At 41.4% G+C, this 19,904-nt stretch overlaps 1 protein-coding gene across 1 annotated transcript; it reads left to right on the top strand.

Moving 5' to 3' along the window:
* The first annotated feature begins 158 nt into the window (after window positions 1-158).
* lmnb2 (lamin B2) lies at window positions 159-18,628 on the top strand. Its single transcript, XM_035787452.2, has 12 exons — window positions 159-722; window positions 4,026-4,162; window positions 6,131-6,287; window positions 7,349-7,474; window positions 8,521-8,691; window positions 10,310-10,435; window positions 10,602-10,822; window positions 12,083-12,311; window positions 13,030-13,137; window positions 13,311-13,430; window positions 14,411-14,503; window positions 15,277-18,628. The coding sequence occupies exons 1-12, from the start codon at window positions 519-521 to the stop codon at window positions 15,313-15,315; spliced, it is 1,731 nt and encodes a 576-aa protein (XP_035643345.1). The 5' UTR covers window positions 159-518; the 3' UTR covers window positions 15,316-18,628.
* The last annotated feature ends 1,276 nt before the right edge of the window (window positions 18,629-19,904 follow it).

Genomic DNA, 19,904 nt, shown 5'->3' with positions numbered 1-19,904 from the left:
GGACTATCATGTCACATGACCTAGATATTAACCTCTATTTGAAGCCTTTTACAGAAATGAGAATTGCATAAAATGAAAGCAATTGTCTGAGGATGGTAATGGACCAATCTGATATAAAAACGTGGGACAATTTGTAGAAAAAGCTTTAAATAAAAGGATCAAATCCAGGTCATGTGAAATGATTGCTCTAAACACAATATAGCTGTTTTCGGACAAATGCGATGTCTATCTAAGTCTATGAGCAAAACCCAACTCTCCTTTTGGCGCGGTCCGCGTGAAGTTCGGCCATTTTGTTTTGGCGAGGTCTTTCAAAACTAGGAGAAATTTAGCTACATGTCTTGGTAGTAGACTGCAGATTTCATTCATCAAACAAACTCGTTTAGGTTTTAACTAAGCCGCTTTTGGAACCTCAAAACAACAAGTGCGTGGCGATCGAGTATAAGGAAGAATAAAACATTTTAAAAAATAAATAAAACAAGTTTGAAAACATTACAGAGTGGAGTAAAACTTGAAGAATCATGGCCACCGCAACCCCAAGCCGCGCCGCGCCTGCTGGAACCCCGCTCTCCCCGACGAGGATATCGCGCCTCCAGGAAAAACAAGACCTGCAACATTTGAACGACAGGCTTGCCGTTTACATCGACCGAGTCCGGTCACTAGAGCTTGAAAATGACCGGCTCATGGTCAAGGTCTCGGAAAAGGAAGAAGTCACTACACGAGAGGTAATTTTTTAACCATTAAATCTCTTTTATGTTGCTAGCTAACCCTATAACGTTAATTTAACGGTAGTTAGCTAACGTTAGCATTTAACTAGCTAGCAAGCTAATTAGCTACTAAGTTACCGGTAAAACTACAATCTAGTTAACAAATCGAGCTGATTAATGGAACACACCGATAACCAACTTGTGATCTATTAGTTTGTATATTTTTTTCGAGCAGTTTGATTTGTTGCTTGGCTGTATTTCTCACGGGCCTTGGCTGAAACGAGCTGATTAGCATGCTAGCAAGTTTGTAGCTACTTAACTTGTAGGTAACATTGTACTGGTCCAAAGATTTTTGTCCTGTTACACTGTCTCGCCATAGCTACATTGTATCGATCGTTGAGACTATTGTTTCATTGTAATATTTCACTAGTCATCTTGCTCATTCCTGGTGAATCATATAGTTAACTATAAGACTCGTGATGTTAGTCCCTTTTGTATGGTAGCTCGCTGTCGTGCCTACATTTACATGCACGATTAGCCAGCTAGGAAAACTCGTTTTGTGTTCGAAACTCCCGCGATTATTATTGTTATTTTGGAGGGGAACCTGGTTGTGTTGATTTAAACTCAAATGAACAAATCTGACCTTTCTCTCTCTCTCTCAAAAAAAAAATGAAGTCCAAGATTAGTACATTGTGTGGTAGATAAGGTAAACTAACCAAAGTTGTCTCTGTCCTAGTTAGCAGATTGTAACCGGCTATATGTCCATTTATATTACCAATTACAGGATAGGTACGTTACTGTTTGGCACAGCACAGACAATTTTCGACCAACCAAAAGGAATAAAACAGTTTTGCTCTGAGGTAGTCCAACAATGTGTACGCCTTCATCTTGTCTATTTAAAATATTCTCTCATTTATCGAGACAGGTGTAGGTGGGTGCACTTATCTGTCAATGAGAGAATATTTGAAATAGACAAGATGGCGGTATACATTTTTGTTGGACTAATTCATGGAGCAGAACATTTTTATTTTAATCACCAAACATTCAAACCAACCACATGCAGCTGAACATGGACCATTTTGAAGATGCGTTTTTTGGCCCGAATCTAGAACGAAGATGGTATGGCCAAGGTTGGTCATATTCTCTGTGCTGTGCCAAACAGTACCTGTCCTGCAACGGCTAATGGAACATCACATTAGTTTTTACAATCTGCCACTTAGAGCAGTCCAGGTGGTTTTGTTTTTACCCTGATGTTTATTTCACCACCATCAGCATTTATTGTTATTCCCAGTGCAGCATAAAATCCACATCTTCTGTGAGATTCCTATCAAGTAGGATTGTGTACAGTAGGTGCAATTTGCTGTACAGTCCCTTCGTCTGATTTATTTGACAACTTCAGTCTCGGAGCTCCTGAATGACTTCAGTTCAACTCAGTGCAGAGGATTACATTGATAACTATTTCACCACCTAGAAAGCATACAAATGGGGGAACGGGTAAATTCATTGAGCTAGCTATGAGTTGAGTGGTTGTGGTTACTGTTGATATATGGTAGTTGCTAGGTACACCTGTTCAGCGTTATGTCAAAGGTGCTTACTAACCTGTCAGCTCGTACACCTGTTCATTGCTAGGTTAGGAAGCACCTTTCAGCTCGTCTAGCTACTACATTCCATCACTGTTACATAGTGGTTATGTAGAAAATCTCAGCCACTAAGAAGTGCTTTGACTTGGGCTGTGTCTACTGAACAGACCCCAGAATGGGATCATTGTCTGGACTTGAGCCAAACTGTAAAGAGACACCGCCCTGTTTCCAACCGAGGGGAGTGTTGTTGGGCTGCCGGGGCTGTGCAGAGTCAAAGTTCCAGATGGGAGTGGCCCGGCGGGGCGCCTTTTCAAAGTTTTTTTGTAACTTACTTTCTCCCGGCCTGTTTTTATATATTAAACAAGCCTGTTGTGATTTGCACAGCATGAGGCCACATGCATTGCTTAAACAACTTAGTATGCAAATATTGATGTTTTGGGAAAAGTAGTTTGATGCATGTCAGATGGCCTCTTGAAAGTCGTTGCAATGATTTGTATTTGATAATGGAACGAGTTTAAAAGTGACTGCAAAGAAAGTGGCGTTCAAGAAAAAGTTATACATCTCTTCAAACGTGTTTTTATTGACCAGTTTAAGATATAAACACTTTTTTATAACAAAAGGTCTGAGTTGTATTAACAGGTTTATTCAATCTTTTCGTTTGGGAATTGTTAAGCAAGCCACGCCCGCAATCTGTTATGTATGAGGGGGGGAAAAAATCTGTGGAATGCTGGATAGTACAGGCTTCTGACTGGGCACAGCGCGTGACTGACAGCCTGTGTGCCATAAGACTGCTAAATAGTCTATTGAATACTACCCCAACTATCTGCACTGACCCTACGCACATTCACTAGATATATATATATATATATATATATATATATATATACTTACACACACTTCATTAACACTTGCACACAACCCACACACATTCATACCGACACAACACAAACACGCATACATACAAATTTTCTGCTTCTACTCACTTTATTTTACTCTTATCTATCCTGATGCCAAATGACTTTACTCTGCCTTCATGTACATGTCTACATCAAATACCTCGTATGTCTGCACATTGATGTGGTACTGGTACTCCCGGTATATAGCTCCACATTGATGTGGTACTGGTACTTCCTGTATATAGCTCCACATTGATCTGGTACTCCCTGTATATAGCTCCACATTGATCTGGTACTGGTACTTCCGGTATATAGCTCCACATTGATGTGGTACTGGTACTCCCTGTATATAGCTCCACATTGATGTGGTACTGGTACTTCCGGTATATAGCTCCACATTGATGTGGTACTGGTACTCCCTGTATATAGCTCCACATTGATGTGGTACTGGTACTTCCGGTATATAGCTCCACATTGATCTGGTACTGCCTTCCGGTATATAGCTCCACATTGATCTGGTACTTCCTGTATGTAGCTCCACATTGATCTGGTACTTCCTGTATGTAGCTCCACATTGATCTGGTACTTCCTGTATGTAGCTCCACATTGATCTGGTACTCCCTGTATGTAGCTCCACATTGATCTGGTACTTCCTGTGTTTTGCTCCGTTCTTGTGTATTTTATTCCTCTTGTGTTACTATTTAAAAATAAAACTCTGCATGGTTGGGAATGGCTTGTAAGCAATCATTTCATGGTAAAGTATACATACACCTGTTATATTGGGCGCATGTGACTGATTTGACAAACTGATTTGTGTGTGTGTGTGTGCTCCCTCTCTGCACCAGGTGACTGGGATTAAGACCCTGTACGAGGCAGAGCTAGCGGATGCACGGCGTGTCTTGGATGAGACGGCCAGGGAGAGGGCCAGGCTTCAGATAGACCTGGGCAAGGCCAACTCTGATGTGGAGGAGGTGACCAGGAAGTAAGTAATAACACCCACTGATACCCAAGATTTGGAGTCTGCCTGAAAAGTGTGTTATTCAACGGGAAAGACTGCACATTCCTCTCACTCTGAAAGAGGAAATGGTTGAGTTATAGGCCAACATGACAAGATGTACATTCCACTACGTTCAACCGTCGTAGGAAATCTTTGTGTGTTGGTTGTATGACATTCTACACGCAATCCTTTGACAGGGGGGGTCATCAACTAGATTCAGCCTTGGGCCAAGCTGGTTGAGAAAATGCCAAGTGTACAAAGTTGCCATTGGGGCAAAGGGTGGCTACTTTGAAGTTTCTCAACTATAAAATGTCCTTTGATTTAACACTTTTTGTGTGTGTGTCTACATGATTCCATATGTGTTATTTCATAGTTTTAATGTCTACACTATTATTCTACAATGTAGAAAATAGTTATTTTTTTCAAGAAACCTACTCATTAAATGGTTTGTGTTAGCTTTTGACTTGTACTGTACAGCTCTCCTATTATGCATGAACAGATTTCCAACATTAAAATAACTTGGAGCTGATCATTAAGCAAGTCATTAAGCAGCACCCCCTCCCTACAAAAAAAGTTATTTTAATATAGTTTTTCTCAGAGCCGCCAGTTGGGGAACCCTGCTTACGCAGTTGCTACACAATTCCTTTGACATCCTACACACATTCCTTTGACATGCTACACAAATTCCTTTATGACATGCTACACAAATTCCTTTATGACATGCTACACAAATTAATTTACAGTCTGTTACACAAAATAGCTGTGTTATATGACAAGCTGCAAATTCCTGCCCTACAAAAACGCTGTGTGTGTTAACTTGGGGCAGTATGACAGAATCTGTGGTGTTTGTTTGTTCTTTTAAGATCCAAATTCTACGCTCCCAACCCAAATTGTTTATTTAATATCTGAGTTTCTAATCCTACTGAATGTGTTTTCACTGCCAGATGTTGCCAATCTCTTCAAAGCAACTGTTTTATGACCCGGTTGGGGTTAATTTGAATTAAAGCTAGTCAATTCGGGGAGTGATTTTGATTCAAACTTAAAAAAAAAAAAATCTATGTTTGAAATACATAGCATTTACTTTTATGTATTCCGTCACAAGTAAGAAGTCATTGAAAATAGATGGCTGTTTTTTTTTCTTTACTTCCAATTATTGAATTGGAATTTTAGTTTACTTCCTGAATTGACTCTCTTCAATCGAATGGAATCCAATCCTGTGTTGTATGTTATTATCCTAGTCAGAGTAAACTCTAAATTATAAATCCTCACGTGATCTTATTCTCTTCACTTGATTAACTACGTGGTCTTATGAGCAGGGTCATTTTGTGGAGTGGCCTCGTAGTCTTGACTCCCAATTAGTCTTGCTGTTAGTGTAAACCTGGTTCACTTAATCTTAACTAATCCTATTCCCCCAAGCTGTTTTTGAATTACTTGTTAAGGCAGTTGGTTTGATGCTTTGGGGAGATTTACGTCTGTTCCTCAAAAGTTCCAGACGCTTGTGTTGATCATCGTTTACATGGTTGCTAATTAACACTTTGGTAGACAGGAAGTTAGTTTCTAAAGTACTGACTGACTGTCTTGGTTACCGCTGCTAACCACTGAAGGACTATCCTCTTTATCGGTCTTGTGGGCTTATCTTTAAAGCAACGTTTAATGTGTAGCTTTACAGTCGTGATCCTTTTTTTCTGTTGGCTGATGCTGTACAGCACAGAAGAAGTGCTGAGATTTCGGTCGCCTTTTTTCGTGCCTTTTTCTGTGAAATCAGACGAGGGACAAACATGCTTTAATATATCAAACAGTTGGTTGGAAATTGGCAAAAAGTTAAACAAATTTCAGTCTAAATCTCTTTGGTTTGAAATGGTACTTATGGACACTTTCCTCTGGGTTACTGTTTTTATTTTCTGAAAATAAATGCACATGGTCTCAGTGTCTGTTTGTTCTTCATCTCCTCAGTCTGAAAAAGAAAGATGGCGACCTGACTCTTGCCATGGCTCGGGCCAAGGACCTTGAGGCCCAGTTCAACAAGAGTGAAGCAAACCTGGCCACGGCCCTCAGTGAGAATGGAAACCTGGCTGCGGAGGTTGCCGACCTGAAGGCCCAGTTAGCCAAGGTTTCTGTATCTTTTACAGTTTCACTCTCACGACACTGGTTATAAAATAATCATAATAAAATGGGATTTATAACAGATGCTTTTATCCAAAAGCGACTTAGTCACGAATGAAAACATGTTTTATGTATGGGTGGTGCCGGGAATCGAACCCACTATCCTGGCGTTGAAAGCGCCGTGCTCTAGCCAACGGATCTACAGAGGACCACACAAACAGTCTAAAGTGTTACTGATAACGACCAAAACGAGTCCAAGGCCCTGCACTGTATTTCTAGCCTGGTAGGACGGGCTTCTGTTACGTCACACAGCCCTGTCTGGTTTTCTACCAACAAGGTCTGTGCGTTTACTTAGAAGGACAAAAGGGAATCCCACGCACAATATTTCTAGCCTGGTAGTATCCTTATCTGGATTTCCTGTTTTACTCACACCTGCCTGCTACTCGCCATACAGTCCATTTTCTTCTGTTAAGGCTGGAGGTTGGGCAACCACAAGTGGCAAACTGAACGGAAGTGACCCAATTGAAAGTTGGTAGAGATGGTTTGTTCGTTAGTTACGTAACTGTTATGGGCTATATATGTACATTGGAACAAGAGAAGCGGGAGTGGGGTGGGGGATGTGACTCATATTATTTGTAAAGTACGTCCACACACACGCATACACACTTCGGTGAGTCAGACTGAGCTTACACACACACTATCATGTTGCCGCAATGTTAGGATATATACACACACTATCATGTTGCTGCAATGTTAGGATATATACATACACTATCATGTTACTGCAAGGTTAGGATATATACACACACTATCATGTTACTGCAATGTTAGGATATATACACACACTATCATGTTACTGCAAGGTTAGGATATATACACACACTATCATGTTACTGCAATTTTAGGATATATACACACACTATCATGTTACTGCAAGGTTAGGATATATACACACACTATCATGTTACTGCAATGTTAGGATATATACACACGTGATCATGTTCTCGCAATGTTAGGGTACACACAGGTCAGACTTTAGTTCTTACACACCATGTCTTGTGTTTCCAGGCTGAAGATGCCCATTCTGTAGCTAAGAAGCAGCTGGAGACCGAGACTCTGATGAGAGTGGATCTGGAGAACCGCTGCCAGAGCCTGACGGAAGAGCTGCAGTTCAGGAAGAGCATGTTCGACGAGGTGTGTGGACACATAGCGATAACATCCATCATTGTTTTCCCAGGGTGGGGCAACACTATTCATTGGGGGGCCCTCAGGTAAATGGCTCCTGAGTGGCCGCAGCGGTCTAAGGCACTGCATCTCAGTGCTAGAGGCCTCACTACAGACCCTGGTTTGATTCCAGGCTGTATCGCATCTGGACGTGATTGGGAGTCCCATAGGGCGGCGTACAATTGGCTCAGCGTCGTCTGGGTTTGGCTGGTGTAGGCCGTCAGTGTAAATAAGAATTTGTTCTCAACTGACTCGCCTAGTTAAATAAAAAATGAATGACAAATAAGTACCACGTACTGCACTAAAAACCTACTAAAACTATTTATTGATTTAAAGCCCCAGCAGGTTGTACACTTGTACAACTGTACACTGAGTATACCAAACATTAGGAGCTCCTTCCCCTTTTCACCCCTCAGAACAGCCTCAATTCATCAGGACATGGACTCTACAAGGTGTCGAGAAGCGTTCCACAGGGATGCTGGCCCATGTAGACTCCAATGCTTCCCACAATTGTGTGAAGTTGGCTGGATGTCCTCTGGGTGGTGGACCATTCTTGATACACACGGGAAACTTGAGTGGGGAAAAAACCCCAGCAATGTTGCAGTTCTTGACACAAACCGGTGCGCCTGGCACCTACTACCATAACCTGTTGAAAGGCACTTAAATCTTTTGTCTTTCCCATTCACCCTCTGAATGGCACTCATACACAATCCATGTCACAAGGCTTAAAAATCCCTCTTTAACCTGTCTCCTACCTTTCATCGGGTCCGTCTGTCATAAGAGCGAGTGTTTAATGTTTTGTATACTCAGTGTATAAAGTCCTACAGCTGCTGTGGATTCAAACACACACACACACAGTGAAATGAGAACAAAAGCTACAACTGTGATTCACATGCCTCCTTTTCTTCACAAACCAATTGATATGAAAGCTTTACACCTGGGCATGTGCAAGCATACTAGCCTTGTTGTCATGGGAACGCCTGTCCGACTGGCTTGGTGACCCTCGTGTGTTTTAGGAGGTACGTGAGACTCGTCGACGTCGCGAGAAGCGTACCGTGGAGGTGGACAGTGGAGTGACCCAGGACTACACGTTCCAGCTGGCTCAGGCTCTGCAGGACCTGCGCAGGCAGCATGAGGAACAAGTCTCCATCTACAAGGAGGAGCTGGGCAACACCTTCCAGGCCAAGGTATGTATGATGTCTGACCCCGTGCTTCCCACCCTAAACCTTTTTTATATCTGTAAGGCTAGGGGTTTATGGCCATTATGACCTTTCTTTGACCTTTAAGAAACTAGCTTTACACCCCTAGGCCATCCTTTCCTACAACTAAGTAGCCTGGTGGAACTAAGTAGCCTGGTGGAACTAAGTAGCCTGGTGGAACTAAGTAGTCTACTAATCATTGATTTTAGTTGACTCGTTGTGTGCTTTTGCTACAACAAATGTAGTGCGTTTTATTCAGAGCCCTTGACTTTTAACACATTTTGTTACGTTACAGCCTTATTCCAAAATGGATGAGATGTCCCCCAATCAATCTACACAAAAATACCCTATAGTGTCAAAGCAAAAACAGTTAAACATTTTTGGGGTGGCTAATCTATACATACATTTTATAATTTTATCACATTTACGTAAGTATTCAGACCCTTTACTCAGTACTTTGAAGCACCTTTGGCAGCGATTACAGTCTCTGGTCTTCTTAGGTATGAAACTACAAGTTTGGTACACCTGTATTTGGGGATATTCTCCCATTCTTCTCTGCAGATCCTCTTAAGCTCTGTCAGGTTGGATGGGGAGTGTCGCTGCACAGCTATTTTCAGGTCTATCCAGAGATGTTCAAGTCTGGGTTCTGGCTGGACTGCACAAGGACATTTAGAGACTTGTCCCGAAGCCACTCCTGCCTTGTCTTGGCTGTGTAAGTCGCTCTGGATAAGAGCGTCTGCTAAATGACTTAAATGTAAATGTAAATGTGTGCTTAGGGTCGTTGGGTGTTGGAAGGTGAACGTTTGCCCCAGTCTGAGGTCCTGAGCGGTTTTCATCAAGGATCTCTCTGTACTTTGCTCTGTTCATCTTTGTCTCGATCCTGACTAGTCTCACAGTCCCTGCCACTGAAAAACACTGCCACCACCATGCTTCACCGTAGGGATGGTGCCAGGTTTCCTTCAAATGTGACGCTTGGCTTTCAGGCAAAAAAGTTCAATCTTGGTTTCATCAGACCAGAGAATCTTGTTTCCCATGGTCTGAAAGTCCTTTAGGTGCCTTTTGGCAAACTCCAAGCAGACTATCATGTACCTTTTTACTGAGGAATGGCTTCCGTCAGGCCGCTCTACCATAAAGGCCCGTGGTGGAGTGCTGCAGAGATGGTTGTCCTTCTGGAAGGTTCTCTCATCTCCACAGAGGGACTCTAGAGCTCTGCTAGAGTGACCCTCGGGTATTGGTCACCTCCCTGACCAAGGCCCTTCTCCCCAGATTGCTCAGTTTGGCTGGGAGGCCAGTCAATTTTAGAATAAGGCTGTAATGTAACAAAATGTGGAAACAAAGGTAGGGGTCTGAATACTTTTCAAATGCAGTCCTGTGGGGCGTCTAAGGGACACATTGGGAAATACGACCATAATGATTTAGAATTGGCTATGAAAGTTCGGGGGGTTTGGGGTTGTTGTGAAACAAGTAGTCAATTTCGTACTATATTTATCATGTATCTGTGACAAGTTAATTTGATACTGCTGTTTGGTCCTTTTTGTCTGTAGTTCCGGCCTGCGGGAGTGTAAAATGACATGTTTTGTTCTCTGCCCCCACCCCGTCTGTCTAGCTGGATAATGCAAAGGTGTCGTCTGAGCTGAATGACAAGGCGGTGAGCACAGCTCGGGAGGAACTGCAGGAGGCTCATATGAGGATCGAGAGCCTGGCCTACCAGCTCTCTGCCCTGCAGAAACAGGTACACATACCGATTAACCTGAACGGCATGTTAAGTAATGTTGTTCATCTATCTGGTCATCTGAACTTTTAAACACAATCTGTTTATTTACGTTGTACTTCCTTGAGCTTGTCCTTATTTTGTCATTTTTACTAACGATTTTGTAATCTCGTCCCTCCGTGTGTAGGCCTCTGCCAATGAGGAGCGTGTGCGTGAGCTGGAGAACCTGGTGGCTGGAGAGCGGGACAAGCACCGCATGCAGATGGACCTGAAGGAGAGGGAGATGGCTGAGATGAGGGAGCGTATGCAGCTGCAGCTGAACGAGTACCAGGAGCTGCTGGATGTCAAACTGGCCCTGGACATGGAGATCAACGCATACAGGAAACTGCTGGAGGGAGAGGAAGACAGGTGAGGATGGGATGGACGGACTGACTGACTTCACTCTTCCATAGAGAACAGGGGAAAGCTGATTTTTAAAAGAAAAACACACGCCATCATTGCATCTTGCAAACTAGTTGTTAGATTTGGAAAACAGACAGATGAGCAGTGCATTTCTTCAACCCCTGCCTGAGAAGTTCCACATCACTCAGTGAATTCCAGCCGGTACATTCCTCACTTGTTATCGGGATGAAGCAGTGTCTCTCTGTCCGTCTGTAAGGCTGTTGTTGGGCAAGCTGCTGGAACAAGTCCAATTGCATTCATCCTGTTACACTAAACAGGTAGACTAATAAATATGGCAATAATTAAAATTAAAATGTATTTATATAGACCTTCTTACATCAGCTGATATCTCAAAGTGCTGTACAGACGCCCCCAGCCTAAAACTCCAAAAAGCAAGCCGTGCAGGTGTAGAAGCACGGTGGCTAGGAAAACCTCCCTAGAAAGGCCAGAACCTAGGAAGAAACCTAGAGAGGAACCAGGCTATGAGGGGTGGCCAGTCCTCTTCTGGCTGTGCCGGGTGGAGATTATAACAGAACATGGCCAAGATGTTCAAATGTTCATAAATGACCAGCATGGTCAAATAATTCTCCATTCTGGTTTGTCACTACCCTCCAGGTTAGAGAATATCCCCCAGGCTAGTACAGAAGGGTAAACAACTGGTGGTCCTTCTGTGGCTCAGTTGGTAGAGCATGGCGCTTGTAACGCCAGGGTAGTGGGTTCGATTCCCGGGACCACCCATACGTAGAATGTATGCACACATGACTGTAAGTCGCTTTGGATAAAAGCGTCAGCTAAATGGCATATATTATTATTATTATTATTATTATATTATTATTATTATATTAACTAGCTAATTTGAAACAGGCCTCTCAAGCTGACACTTGTTTCTCCCCCAAATGTCACGCCTCTTAACTTTTACCTGTGAGTAGTTCAGCGGGCACCAAGTGAAGGGTTTAGGAAGGCTTATCCAGGTGCTGCAGGATAGATGTCTATGACGTAATGTCATAAGCAGTATTTGAAGGCAGGTGGTTGGTTGAGACCCTGAGCCAATCAGTTTGCGCCAGACAGACTACTGGAGTGAAGAGCAGAAGACTAAAGGTTGACTAGTAAAACAATGTCTTCCTCCACAATACAGTAGGCGTTTGTTTTCTTTGATTAAAGTATTGGGTAATTGGGATGCAAGTAATGGATGACTCACGTTTCTTTCTCTGTCCCCCCCCCCCGCAGACTGAAGCTGTCCCCCAGCCCGTCCGGCCGTGTGACAGTGTCCCGCGCCATGGGCACAGGCTCTTCCCGCTCCTCCTGGGCCAAGAGGAAGCGCGTGGAGCTGCAGGAAGAGTCAGTGGTCGTGCCTCAGGTTCACATCAACCAGGAGGCAGAGGCCACCGGCAGCATCACCATCGAGGAGACTGACCTGGAGGGGAAGTGTGTCACCCTCAAGAACGACTCAGACAAGGTACCGTTAGCTACTCATAAAATGACATATTACTACTATTCAGAATTACAATTGGTGTTGGTAGTCGAGTCACGATTCCCTCTAGCTGAGTTCCGAGTCATCAATAGTTGTCACAAGTCGTTATGGCTGAAGTCTGTGTCTCTGGGTCTGATTTTAACAAAAAAATACCACATTAATTTTGGCTGATGTGCAAGTAAAAATGTCAATGTTTGAAAGCAAAACAAATAATTTGGTTGTTCTTTAGGTCATAATTGCCTTCATTAGCCTATGAAACAGAAGTTCTTCGTTAACAGGTTTACACAAATTATTTTATTTTTATGTTCAATAGTTATGTCAAATTAGTAATGCTGTTTTTGAATGGATGAATGGTCTCTAGATGGAGTTGGCTATCGCTCCTGTCAGATTGACCAGATTAATCATTTGCAAAAATAATTACTGGCTCTAAGCTACTTGATGTAGCCGACCACTGATATTTCTGTAAATGTTTAGTTCTAGAGCGAAAACTGAAGGGAGACTAGGGAAAGTGAGAAGGTTGAGAGAGATCTAAAGCCATAAATTGTGACTCGAGTCAGACTCGAATGCTACAACACTGCAATTACATGTTACAATTCAATATTACAACTTCTCTGATCCTTCACCGCTGTGAAGTAATCAATAATGAATTGCATGTTTATTAGGATCGGTGAAAGAATTGGTGTTTAAAACACACTGTCTATAGGACCAGTCTCTAGGTAGCTGGAGGCTGCAGAGGCAGATTGGAGAAGGAGAGGAGATCACCTACAAGTTCTCCCCGAAGTTTGTCCTCAAGGCCGGCAAGACTGTCACGGTAAGCAGGACTCCTCCTCAGTCAGTCTGTGACTGGTCATTATTTATTTATCAACTAGATTCACCCAAGTGGTAAGAGTTTGTAAATCCACTTTTGTAACAATTTGATTAGCCATTTCCCCTGTTGTTGAACATAGTCCTGATTTCATCTTTCTGTGTGATGTCCTGTTGTAGGTGTGGAGCTCAGACGCAGGTGTCTCTCACAGCCCTCCCTCTGACCTGCTGTGGAAGAGCCAGGCCTCCTGGGGCACCGGGGATGACATCACCACCACCCTTGTGAACTCTGACGGAGAGGTGAGGGGAGCATGGGGGGAAACGCACCCCTACAGTGCCTTCATAAAGAATTCACCAATGCCTCCCTTCATTACAGCCAGTCACTAAAAAAAACAGGCGTCCTTCCTAACTCAGTTGCTGGGGAGGAAGGAAACCTTGTAGTTACTCCACAATACTAACCTAAATGACAGTGAAAAGAAGGAAGCCTTTGAGAATAAAAACTATTCCAAAACATGCATCCTGTTTGCAGTAAGGAACTTAAGTAAATCTGCAACAAATGTGGCAAAGAAATTAACTCTGTCTGGAATAAAAAGCGTTTGGGGCAAATCCAACACGTCACTGAGTACCACTTCATATTTTCAAGCATGGTGGTGGCTGCATCATGTTATGGGTATGCTTGTCATTGGCAAAGGACAAGCATATCCATAAATGTACCTTTCATCAGGAGAAAAACCTTAAACACAAGGACAAATATACACTGGAGTTGCATACCAAGACCATGTTGAATGTTCCCAAGTGGCCTAGTTACAGTTTGAACTTAAATCGTCTTGAAAATCGATGACAAGACTTCAAAATGGCTGTCTGGCAATGATCAACAACCAGTTTGAAGAATGACCCAGAAAGACACTACGCTGACAAACGTGATTCTAACATGTATTAACTCAGTTGTGATTTCTTTTTAAAATTAATTTTTATAAATAACATTTCTAAACATGTTTTCACTATGTAATTATGGGGTATTGGGTGCGAGAGAGAAAATGGTGTTTTAATTCAGGCTGTAACACAAAATCAAGGGGTATGAATACTTTCTGAAGGCACTGTAAGTTCAATATTTGTTTGTCTTTTCTCAGACATTAGCTACATATCCTGAATTGTAATATCAATTTGAATAGCCTTTTACAAATATTGCCTTGTGCAAAATATTTGGTGAGGGTGAAAATTGCAGAATAAGTACAAGACCTATGCAGAGTTTTTTATTGAGCTGTTGTCTTCCTGTCCAGGAAGTGGCTAAGAGAACCGTCACCAAGACATTGATGGAGGTGGAGAACGGAGATGATGATGATGATGACGACTTCGAGGAGGAGGAACTGAGAGTAAATTATTTCCCTTGAATTGAATCCCATAATGAACTTATCTCAGTCAGGTTGAACTTATCTCAGTCAGGTTGAACTTATCTCAGTCAGGTTGAACTTATCTCAGTCAGGTTGAACTTATCTCAGTCAGGTTGAACTTATCCCAGTCAGGTTGAACTTATCCCAGTCAGGTTGAACTTATCCCAGTCAGGTTGAACTTATCCCAGTCAGCGGAAGTTTAAGCTATTGCCATCTGGTGTTTGACTATAAAAATAGTTATATTATTCTTACTCGTGCCCTGTGTTTTATCCCCGTGTGGTAAGTTACCCTAACAGGTAGGCCTACATTATATTCACTGTTTATGCAGGTTTTTTTGGGGACATAAAATGTATAAATCTGATGCCAACGAGTTAAAAGATTAAATTCAGAATCTGGTTAAGGATTAGTCCAATAGGGTAAGTGTTGATAGGTTGAAGCATGGGGCATCTATGTATTAATAGCCACTATGCTGCATCAGTTAAGCTACGGGCGACAATACTTTTTACCTATATGTTATTGGGCTCATTTCTGAAGGTGGAAATTATATTTTAGATGATGTCAGCGTAATTTTATTTGTACTCATTTTTGGAGTAGGGTGTCCGCTTAAAGTCGCCGGAACTGAGCTTCTCAGTCCTTCTACATAAAAACGTGCTGCATGTGCCTATACTAGATTAAGATGGCTGTTTTAATGTAACTGCTAGTGTTGATTTAGTGGTGTATTGTTTGTCTTATATCTTACCCTTGTTTCCTTCCAGGGAGAAAAGGCCTCTTCCAGGGAATGTTCAATCATGTGAAGAAGTTCCCATAGTTTGTTCTCCTACAAAATCTGCTTCTTTTTCTAGAGCCACTCAAATCTTTTTTGTATAATTCTGTCTTGTGTTCTTAAATATTTTTTTTAATCTTATAAGACGATTTAAGAGCCTGCCCATATTTTCAAGACCCCGTTTTAACATCCAAGTAATCATGACAAAATAAAACCATTTTTGCCTCAAGTTTAGGACTGAATTCACTTAGTTAGTTCAAGTTCAACCCCCCCCAATTATGTTGAGTAAGACAGTCAGACAGCTGGAAGTCTTCTGGATTTGAAACAATAATGATTGTTCGTTCACCACATGATCCCACATTCCACTTAATCTACATGAATTAATGAGAGTAGTCCCCGGGACCGGAGGACACTGGCTTTAGGCTTGCTGTTGTCAAGTCAGAAAGGACTTCACTGTGCGCATGGGATGGGTTTTAACCCTAAACACACCTGTTGAGAAAAAGCTGGACCTAAACCTAAACAATTGTCTAAAAAAATCAAATAAAACGTTTAAAAGCATTGTAGAAAGTTTTAGGGGGGGCATAGTTGTCCGTGGTGGCATTTGAATCGATTGCTAATTCGACGAACTTGGTCACCATCGAGGCAGGAGAGCAAAAAGGGGTTTGAAGGAGAATGGTCAGCCTGGAATCTGTTGCACATTGAATATCGCTCCTTTTCAATGTTTCATTTCACAACATGAACCTTTGTAGCTCAGTTGGTAGAACATGGCACTTGCAAAGCTTCCTGGGACCACCCATGCGTAAAAAAAAAAAAAAAATGTATGCATTCATGACTGTGTCGCTTTGGATAACAGTCTGCTAAATGGCATTTTATTATCAAACTGAGCACAGTGTGGGTTCCATTACAGGCTCGAGCATAGTGGCAGAGTGGATGTGATCTTTGGTTCCTTAAATGTGTAGTAGATTGTAACTGACAGCTGTCGCTTAGCTCATGTACTGGCTTTAGTCTGGCAAATCACAGCAACAGGATGGAAATGGGAGGATTACGTATTCTACTAAATGGATTGGTATATTTTAAAAATGCATTAATGCCTACAATTTTATAATTGGAAATGTTTCAAATTTTCAACTAAATGTATATATTTTTTTTTTTACGTGATGAAATATAGATTTAAGACTTTGCTCTTTATCACAATAGTACTTTTATGGTTTGGAGAGAATTGCATCAGATGGCGTAGTAATGAGGCCAAAGCTGAGTTACGATAGAACATGGCATGCAATCATGCAAAGCTTGTATTTAAAACGCCACTTTTAAAAAAACGCGTTTCCCAACTCGTCTTTCGAGTACCCCCCCCTCCCAACAGCAAAAAGTTTTGCTCCCAGACAAACTCGCCTGATTCAACTCATTGAGGGCTTGGTGATTAGTTGACGTTCGATCAGGTGTGTACTGGTATAAACAGTGACTGAACGTTTCCAACCTGTTGTCTTATTCTGATGCTGTTGACACATGATAAATCATGAATTTTGTATCTTTTTTGAAAATTATGTTTCTCAAGACAAGTAGACTGTAAGAACTACAGTGTGCATATTTGAAATGCGACTTCAGATTTAATGGTAGGGTTTCTGTTTTAAAACTAAACCAGGTGTAACCTTTCTACCTTATGCACCTACTGAATGTATGGCCGTGCCTAGAATGAAAGGTAGTCGTGCTACTTCAAGTAAGCAATATGAGATGCAATTGGTGAGAATCTGCCTTTTCATGAAGATGAGGGGTGCAGTTTGGGACTTCCGAAACAGAATTGAAAAAAAGATTCTAATGGCAATATGCTTGGATGCGTGGAGGGGGATCTGTTGTCTCTACTCTCATCCCAAACAACTACTTGTTGTAGACAAGTTTAAAGGGATAGTAACCCAAATTACAAAATTACATACCGTTCCTTGTCCATAGACTGCTGACAGGGTAAGGAAACTAATATGTAATTTAGTCATTTTGAGTGACGCACCCCTTTTTATATATATATATATTTATATATATATATAAGACCTCAGGATGTGAACACTTATAAACCTCGTTGATTTTCTGTTCTTCGTGGCTGGCTGTGCTATAGCATCTCAGTGGTTGAAGTAGTTATACTACCCAAGCAGTGTTATCTCTTAACATGGCTTTGAAATTGGAGGGAAGGAGCCATTTGGATTGAGATTTTCACTTGATCAATAATCGTGACTATTACAAATTTAACACACACAAAAAGATGCAATGTTGCTTTGACTTTTTATAGTTTTAATACTGGCCTGGGAAACATAATTTTTGTATGTCTATTTGAATGCAGTGCTTTGCATTATTTGAATATTATTATTTTGATAGGATAATTGTAATTTGTTTTTTCGGGTTCTCTTTAGATGGATCAAGTTTGGGTCTAAAATGTCAGAACTATTTTTATTTTTTTGTGGGTGTTTGACTATAAAGTGTTAATTCTCCCAAAAAAATATTTAGCTAAATTAGTGTCTAGTGTAAATGCATGGCTATGCTTTTCAGGCAGAGATTTTTTTTATTTTTTTTTACAATGTTTTTAATTGTCACGGTAACTGAAAAGCATGGAAGTAATGTTGCAACAAGGTTTTGTATTGATGCATTTCCATTGAACTCAAGAGTGGATCCCTGGGAATGACGTATCCACTGCAGACAGGGTATCCAGACTCTCTTTTTAATCATGATTGAACTGTGACTGTCATCTTACTAAGTGTTTTCTATAGGAATTCCACCACCACTACTGGTGATTTTACTTAGGCTTCTTGACAGCTTTTAGTTTCATGCACTGTTTGGTTGTGACACACATTACTGTTAGTACACAGTACTACTATTAATGTGAGTCAATGGTGTCAGTATGTATTCACAGTACTGCCAAATTATCAGGTTCTATGTTACAGATGTAGTAGCAAGTGAAATGTGAGAGACTACAGCATTTGTCTTGGCGGGTTTTCAGTGTTCACTCCTTACCGCATTAGATGCTGGGATTTCTTAAGCCAGTGGAGAAGCTAAGAATATTGTTAGTACTTTTTACTGTATAGTAGCGGTGGTAAGGACTGATGATGAGGAAATCCAGTTAACATGGGAGAGCATGGTTTAGTCATTTTGAGCCATACTAAACATTTGTGAATTGATATTTGGGTCAAATGCGCAGATAAACCGAAACCCTAAACTTTATCACTCTAAGAGGACTTGTATAGGGAGGGAGCATGCCAAATGTGTGTTTGTCATACTGCTATTGATTTTATTACATTTTACAATATTTTTTTTTTGTATACATAAATCATAATAAATGTTTTCCATATGAATAAGTTTGATTTATTCTGACTTGAGTGCCATTTATCAAAGACCAAGTACTTAAGTAGAACACTACCATTTTGATAACGCTGCTAACTGGGTTGTAATTCTGTCATCAGTCCCATTCTAGGAAGTGTAGTAACGTGGTAAGTACTTCAAATCACTGCAGATTCAGTGAAAAGCGTGTGTTTCTGGCTCCAGCAACGTAGTATATGTCTTAACTGTACAATATAACACACAAATGACCCCACCCCCCAAAAAACTAATGGAGAAACAAGAGATTAAGAAATGTCAGAGCTAGCAATATCAGTCCGGAATTTAAATGATGTCTGTGAACACCATATGTTATATACAGTACCAGTCAAAGGTTTGGACATACCTACTCTTTCCAGGGTTTTTCTTTATTTTTTTTTTACTATTTTCTACATTGTAGAATAATAGTGAAGTTGTCAGCGATGACATAACACACATGTAATCATATAGTAACCAAAAAAAGGGTTAAACAAATTCATAACATTTTGAAATTCTTCAAATTAGCTACCCTTTGCACACTCTTGGCATTCTCTCACCCAGCTTCACCTGGAATGCTTTTCCAACTGTCTTGAAGGAGTTCCCACATATGCTGAGCACTTGTCAGCTGCTTTTCCTTCACACTGTGGTCCAACTCATCTCAATTGGGTTGAGGTTGGGTGATTGTGCAGGCCAGTTCATCTGATGCAGTACTCCATCACGCTCCTTGGTCAAATAGCTCTTATACAGCCTGGAGGTGTGTTGGGTCATTGTCCTGTTGAAAAACAAATGATAGTCCCACTAAGTGCATACCAAATGGGATGGTGTATCGCTACAGATTGTTGTGGTAGCCATGCTGGTTAAGTATGCCTTGAATTCTAAATAAATCACTGACAGTGTCACCAGCAAAGCACCCCCACACAGACCTCCATGCTTCACGGTGGGAACCACACATGTGGAGATCTGTTCACTTACTCTGCGTCTGACAAAGATACGATGGTTGGAACCAAACATCTACAATTTGGACTCATTAGACCAAAAGACCGGTGGAAATCTGTCCAATGTCCATAGCTTTTTTGTTTTTTGTTTTTTTGGCCCAACCAAGTCTCATCTTAATGGTGTCCTTTAGTAATGGTTTCTTTGCAGCAATTTCACCATGAAGGCCTGATTCTCGCAGTCTTCTCTGAACAGTTGATGTGGAGATGTCTTACTTGAACTCTGAAGCATTTGAGCTGCAATTTCTGAGGCTGGTCACTCTGAGCTTATCCTCTGCAGCAGAGGTAACTC

This window comes from Oncorhynchus keta, chromosome 1 (genome assembly GCF_023373465.1).
Source record: "Oncorhynchus keta strain PuntledgeMale-10-30-2019 chromosome 1, Oket_V2, whole genome shotgun sequence".
In the NCBI taxonomy this organism is placed as follows: Eukaryota; Metazoa; Chordata; class Actinopteri; order Salmoniformes; family Salmonidae; genus Oncorhynchus; species Oncorhynchus keta.
Note: the sequence above shows the minus strand (reverse complement) of the source record. Positions and strands in the feature narration are given on the sequence as shown.

Bases quoted from the DNA above. Each gene is read 5' to 3' on its own strand.
- lmnb2 (XM_035787452.2), top strand. From the start codon at position 519: ATGGCCACCGCAACCCCAAGCCGCGCCGCGCCTGCTGGAACCCCGCTC. The intron at 6,288-7,348 runs GTTTCTGTATCT...TTGTGTTTCCAG, and splicing joins TGAAGGCCCAGTTAGCCAAG to GCTGAAGATGCCCATTCTGT. The intron at 7,475-8,520 runs GTGTGTGGACAC...CGTGTGTTTTAG, and splicing joins GGAAGAGCATGTTCGACGAG to GAGGTACGTGAGACTCGTCG.